General features: G+C 39.5%; 1 protein-coding gene across 1 annotated transcript; it reads left to right on the top strand.

The window, feature by feature from the left end:
* The first annotated feature begins 1,862 nt into the window (after window positions 1–1,862).
* Window positions 1,863–2,492, top strand: LOC149183925 (uncharacterized). The gene has a single exon (XM_089415146.1). It carries the CDS (start codon window positions 1,863–1,865, stop codon window positions 2,490–2,492), a length of 630 nt encoding a protein of 209 aa, XP_089271272.1.
* The last annotated feature ends 4,507 nt before the right edge of the window (window positions 2,493–6,999 follow it).

Raw genomic sequence — 6,999 nt, 5'->3', positions numbered from 1 at the left:
AACAAGGGAAAGGGGTCGTCTGCTCGTTTTCGGGGAAGGAATCGGCATGGACAAAGCAACATTGACAGAGAGTACAGTGTTGGTGGGCCGAGTCCGAGGAAGAAACTATACATCGGGTCGTCTGAAGAGATGGACCATGGAAGTCTGGGGGAATGTACTAGAACAACTTCCCACGGTTTTGGCAATGTCCAGGGTTGGTTTTCCCTAATCTTCTCAGAGTCGGACGATGTGAACTGGGTGCTGACTCACTACTGGCATTTGGAGATGACCCCAATCCTCCTCAAATGTTGGACACCCCTGTTTGACCTGAAGAAGGAAAGCCTAGGAGCAGGGCCAATATGGGTTCGGCTGCCAGGTCTCCCACTACAATTCTGGTCTGAGGATATTTTTCAGGTGATTGGCGATGACTTGGGCACATACCTTGATCATGACAGATCATATATGGACTTGGGGGTCTTGGCAATGGCTCGAATACTTGTTCACCTGGACACAAGAGAGGGCCTGGTGGAAAGCTATCTCTTTCAGATGGGCGATATTATCTGTTGGCAGGAACTGGATTATGAGGGCATTCCCTTTAGGTGCCAGAGATGCCATGAGGTTGGCCACCTTTACAAGTCATGCCCCCTAGCCATGAGGTTGGCCACCTTTACAAGTCATGCCCCCTGGTCATTGGGTGAAGGCCGAGTCCCCCGAAATGCTTTGCAGCAGCCTGCACTCAAACAGAGTTGGGATGGAGGAACTCAATGTGCTACAAGGCATCTCGAGGAAGGGTCTGGACGGGTCATCTTCTATGCACCCTGAGTCAGACAATTGGACCATGGAAGCCCAGATTACTAGAGAAAGTGCCAGGGAAAACTTGGGTTTTTCGGGTACCTCTTCTCCCCTCCATACTCAATTTACAAATGAATGTATGTTAACTATTTCTGCATCTACAAATTGTAATTCGAAATTTTCTTCTAATACTGTTAATCTGAGCCCCGTCATCTGCCATGTGGCTTCTGCCCCTGTGCCCATCCTGAATTCCCCCTGCTCTATTGTCCATAAAAATCTCTCTCGCGACCCCTCTGGGGATTCGACCTCTGGCTCCTCTCACCATTACAACTTGTGCTCCAATCCACCCTCCCTCCATGCCTTCGGACTGGATGAGGACCCACCCCCTCCCCTTCCTCCCAAGGCCCCCGAGGCAGACAATCTTGTCTCTCAAAAGAAATCAAAAGGGCTAGCCTTGAGGTGGCCTTAGGAATCCAGACTCCCATAGACCAAGTCCTTAGAGCAAAGGGGAACCTTGCAAAGGTTGACCCATGAAAGGCCTCTCTTTCAACTGCAGGGGTTTGGCCAGCCTGGATAAAAAATTGGCGCTGAAAATATTGTGCTTATCAGAAAAGTTGGATTTCCTTCTACTGCAAGAAACCCTAGGTGATGGTCCCTCTGTACATAAAACACTAAAACCCTTCCTGCCAGATTGGGAGTTCTTCTTCTTGGATGTGAGAGGGTGTTCAGGGGGTTGTGCACTAGGTTTCAACAAAAAATCAATCAGGATCTCAAATTCCTAGGGTGGAAAAGGTTTTCTGGGAGCTAACTTCGTTTCCACCATGCTCAACATCCCCCTGAGGATTATTAATATTTATGGACCATGTCAGAATCGAGAAGTTTTCTGGGAGAGACTGTTTCAGGAGGACTTTATGCAAGCCAAGAACCTGATCATTGGGGGAGACCTTAATTTCTCACTTGGGCTGGCCGAGTCATGGGGTCATAGGGCCCAATCAGATGCATTAACAGGGTTTTTTTAAAATTTGTTGGATGACCATGACCTTATAAGCATTGATTCGGCTCGCATCATGCCAACCTGGAGGAATCGCAGAATGGGGGAGGATGCCCTGGCACGACGGCTAGACCGATTTTTAATCAAATCTCCCTTAACAAATCAACTAGCACATATTCGTCAATGGGTTGGTTCGGGGGGATGCTCAGACCATTCCCCGATTTTCCTGGAAATCGAGGATGCAAATCTCAAACTGGGTTCCCCATTCAAATTCAATGCAGCATGGCTCAGCGAGGAGGATTTTCATGTTTTGGTCAAGGATTGCTGGACTCACTGTAGTCGGGAACCTGGTCCACCCCCAGCGACAGTCATATCTCACAACCTAACCCGTCTAAAAGAAAAAACTATCAGCTGGATTAAGGCCAAGCTGAAAAGGGATGAGGAGGAACTAGTCAGGATTGAAACAGAGCTAAAACATCTTGAATCATTGGGCCTGAACAACTATGCCTCCCTACAATCAAAGGATCATCTTATAAATCTGGAAAAAGAAAGGATCAGGCTGTTGAGAAGAACCGAGGAGACCTGGCGCTTAAAGAGCAGAGCTTTATGGTTAAAGTCAGGTGATGAAAACACAAAATTTTTCCAACAGTTTGCCAGGGGCAGGAAAGCGATTAATACAATCTGGGAACTGAAAGACCAAAATGGAAGAGATGCCAGCACTTTTGCCTAGCTTGCAGATATGGGAGTTAGGCATTTCTCATCCATCTATAAAATCCCAAGGGGAACAAATATAGTTGAGATCCTTTGGGTTGCGAAAGTTGTGCCTCGGTTTGTTGAGGATGAGGAAAGAGAGGCACTAAATCTACCGATCTCTTTGGGGGAAATGGAAGCAGCATTAAAAAGTTTCAACAAAGACAAAAGCCCAGGGCTATATGGTTGGCCCATCGAATTTTACACCACATTCTTTGATCTCATTGGGCAGGACCTACTGCTGGCCATTGAAGACTGCAGAACAACTAGAAGGATGTCAGAGGCTTTCAATTCTACCTTCATTGCCCTCATCCCCAAGGTGGACAAGCCCCAATCTTTTGATGACTTTAGACCCATATCCCTCTGCAATTGTGTCTATAAGATCACCTCCAAGATCATCGCCCTTCGTATTAAGCCAATCCTCTCCAGGATGATCTCAAAAGAACAATTTGCTTTCCTCAGTCACCGTCAAATTCATGAAGCCATAGGCACCGCTCAAGAAATGCTTCACTCAATTAAAACTCTCTCCAAGAAAGCTGCCATCCTTAAAATAGATCTATCCAAGGCATTTGATCGAGTGAACTGGACCTATTTACAACTCATGCTCACCCATATCAGTTTTCCTCATCAATTCATCAATTGGATAGGTTGTTGTTTCACTTCTGTTTCTTTCAATGTCCTAATTAATGGGGTGGCTTCAGACTTTTTCCATGCTGAGAGAGGCCTCAGACAGGGTTGCCCACTCTCCCCAATGTTATTCCTTCTGATTATGGAAGGCCTCAGCAGACTCTTAAAATCAGCAAGATCAAATGGAACCCTGGGAGGGGTGGAAATCAATGACAGGATTGTTATCTCTCATCTTTTATTTGTAGATGATGTTCTTATTTTCCTAAATGGATCTTATCATGATACCTCTTGTTTCAAGTCAATTCTATCTTTGTTTTGTAAAGCCACAGGTATGGAGCCGAATTATGAAAAATCAACTATCATCTTTAGCTCCTGTCCCCAAAATGAACAAATATTTTCCTCCCAGCACTTCGGTTTCGTCAGGCAGGATCTAGATTCAGGTCTGAAATATTTGGGATTCAGACTAAAGCCAAACGGGTACCATATTGCAAACTAGTCGTGGCTGCTAGCAAAAATCGAAACACGAATAAATATATGGCAACAAAAATGGCTCTCCCATGCTGGTAGGCTCACCCTAATAAAATCAAGCAATACCAATCTACTAGATGTCACTAGCTTGGATACCTAAAGGCATCCTTCGTAGAATCCAACAGATATGTTGCAGATTCCTCTGGCGAGGTCAAAATGCTGGCAAAAATTTTGCATGGGTTAAATGGGAAAGGATTGCAAAGCCCAAAAAATGGGGTGGATGGGGGCTAAAGGAACCACTGGACTTCATAAAAGCCCTTGGAGCAAAAATGGGATGGAAAATCATAACCACAAACAGCATGTGGAAGGAAGTTGTATACAACAAGTACATCCACCCCATATCAATATCAGACTGGATTCACAGCACCAACCACAACATCATGGGGGCTTCGAGCATCTGGAAAGCCATTACCCACTCCTTTGACATCATAAAGCAAGGATTAGCCTGGAAAGTGGGGGATGGTACTCAGATCAGAATTGGCTCTGATGCTTGGGCTGGAAGTGGGAATGCACACATACTGCCTAGAGATATGTGACAGGACCTAATGGCGGTGGGGATATCACAGCTTGCCCATATCATGGCAGTGGGTCACCCAGCTTGGCCAAATTTGCAGTGGTTGGCCTTTGAGAACATGGGAATAAATGAAAGATGGAGTAGGGAATGGTTGCGGTTTGTGGGGGCATTGGAGGAAGCTAATGTTTGTATCACTGATAGGGAGGATGAACTTATATGGGCAAAGGATCCCACTGGAAAATATTCCCCAAAGGCAGGTTTTGCTGTGATTATGGAGACTCGGGCAATGGGGGAAACCTGCTGGTGGTGGCAACATATCTGGAAACTGAAAGCCCCCCACAAATCTCGACTCTTCATGTGGGGCATACTCTCAAACAAAATCCCCACTGAGCAAAATTTTAAAAAGCGCAGCTTCCATGGCCCTTCTCGTTGCTGCCTGTGCAAAGCGGATTCGGAAGATACAGATCACCTCTTCCTTCACTGCCCGATTTCAGCCGAAATTTGGAACTTCATCACTTCGGCACTCTCAATTCAAACCCGTTGGGCAGGTCAGAACGTAAATGAGGCTTGGTAGGCTTGGTGGTCGAGTGCTACCACACAGAAAATTAAAAAACCTGCCTCTCATTGTATGCTGGGGTATATGGCTTATCCGGAACCAAAGGATTTTTCAGGATAAAAACATCTTGGGGGCGGCCACATGCAATCATATGCTAGCCATTTTCAACACGATCCCATAGGCCTCATTTCAGCATCCCATTAGTGTCATCAATCCCGAAATCGTAGACAGAAGCCAATTGTGGGCCTATTTTAATGGCTCGGCTCAGCCTGAGGGCTGTGGTGGGGGGGTTGTTCTGCATTTAAATGATTTGATCTTTTTCAAAATTAAAGTGGGGCTAGGGAGGGGCACAAATAACTATGCCGAACTAAACAGCCTTAGACATCTCCTCCTTTTTGCCAAAGAACAACAATGCCACAAAATTCAGATTTTTTGGGACTCTCAGCTCATCATAAACTGGATCAATGGGACCTATAACTATCACTTGCACACACTTAGAGATTTGGTGGAGGATGCTATATACTTAAAATCTCAGTTTGAGTTTGTTGTCTGCTCTCATATCTACAGGGAAAGGAATGAAGTCATTGATCTTCTTTCCAAAGAGGTCGCGCAGCTGATCAGAGGACATTGGTTGATTCAGGAGTACAAGGACGGGGTTTTTTTCCAGATCTACCACAGACCCTTCATTGAAGGGGCAGGATACCTTCAAGAATGATCTATGAGATCATCCTAATTGATTTTTGTTTATTTTTGTTTATATTGCAGCTGTTTAACCAGTTTACAGACTTATGGCCCTAGTTTGCCATTGACCCTTCATGTTTAATGAAGGATGATATGTAAATATTATTTTTGTGCTCATGACTTTTGGACTGAAAACTTTCTGGATAGTAGTGAAATCATTTCTCATATGTTGGCATACAACATGTAGTTTTCTTGATTTTTAATGAAAATTAGGCATTTTCCTCAGAAGAAGAAAAAAAAAAGATGGGGAATTTTTCATACAAAAATATAATAAAAAACATAATGATAAATAAATAAATTAAAAAATAATAAGAATAATAATAATTAATTAATTAAATAGATTTGAAAAATGTAATGATAAAATTTATGGATAACTTTCAAACAATTGAGTAATTGAATTTTGTTGGTAAAAATATTTTTTTTTTAATAAAAAATGTTAATTAAAAAATAATTATTAAATTTTTTAAATTAAAAAATAAAATAAAAATTATTAAAAAAATATAATAACTTGATCTTCAAAAATGTCTTTATTTTATATATTTTCATAAGTTCCAAAAAATCTTTATTTTAATTTCAAAAATGTCTTCTTAAAATTGCTATTAATTTGTGTGCATGTCTAACACTTATCACTGGGTAACTAATATTTTTTAATATTTTAGAACAATCCAAAATTAAGAAATTTATTTAAGTGAAAATCAAAATCTAATATTAAAAATCTCTTAATTTATTTAAGTGAAAATCAAAATCTAATATTAAAAATCTAATTAAATAAAAATCAAATATTAAGATTAAAACATTGATAAAAAAAATGTTAAATGGCTCTTTCACAAAACATAAAAAATCTTATGATTGAATGGATTGATTTTTATGGAGCTCATCATTATTGAAATAAATTTTGAGATTCATCACACTACTTTACATTTTGTATTTATTTATAATATGTATATTGTATTTAAGTAAAAAACAAATATTAACATTTAAAAAATATGTAAAAAAAATGTTAAACAACTTTTACACACCCATGTAGTATTGTAGAAAACATAAAAGATTTTATTGTTGTAAGTTTGATTTTTATTGAGTTTATTGTTATTGAAGAATTGATTTTTATTGAGTTTATTATTATTGAAATGAATTTTTATAATGTATATTTTTCTTTTGAGGATTCATCACACTATTTTAAATTTTGTATTTATTTATAATATATTTTAAATTTTGTATTTATTTATAATATATTTATTGTGGTGTGTTGTTTGAAATGAAAAATAAATATTAATATTTAAAAATTATTAAAAAAATTATTAATAATTTTTATATATTTATAAGATTATAGAAAACTTAAAAAATATCTTAAATAAAGAAATGATTTTTAATGCTTCATTATTATTAAAACGAATTTTCATAATATGTATCTTTATTTTTAAAAAGTCATTAAACTTTATATTTTGTATTTATTCATAAAATAAATATTGTATCGTTTAAAAGTTTTATTTTTTTATTTTTAAGTACACAATTCTCCCCATT

The sequence above is a fragment of the Pinus tabuliformis genome, chromosome 3_2 (assembly GCF_031772625.1).
Source record: "Pinus tabuliformis cultivar Carrire ecotype Pingquan chromosome 3_2, CPIR1, whole genome shotgun sequence".
Classification (NCBI taxonomy): Eukaryota; Viridiplantae; Streptophyta; class Pinopsida; order Pinales; family Pinaceae; genus Pinus; species Pinus tabuliformis.
The sequence above is the reverse complement of the archived record's forward strand: the minus strand, read 5'-3'. Positions and strand labels throughout refer to the sequence as shown.

Excerpts from the sequence above, each read along its gene's own strand:
- LOC149183925 (XM_089415146.1), top strand. The coding sequence starts at position 1,863 with ATGGGGGAGGATGCCCTGGCACGACGGCTAGACCGATTTTTAATCAAA.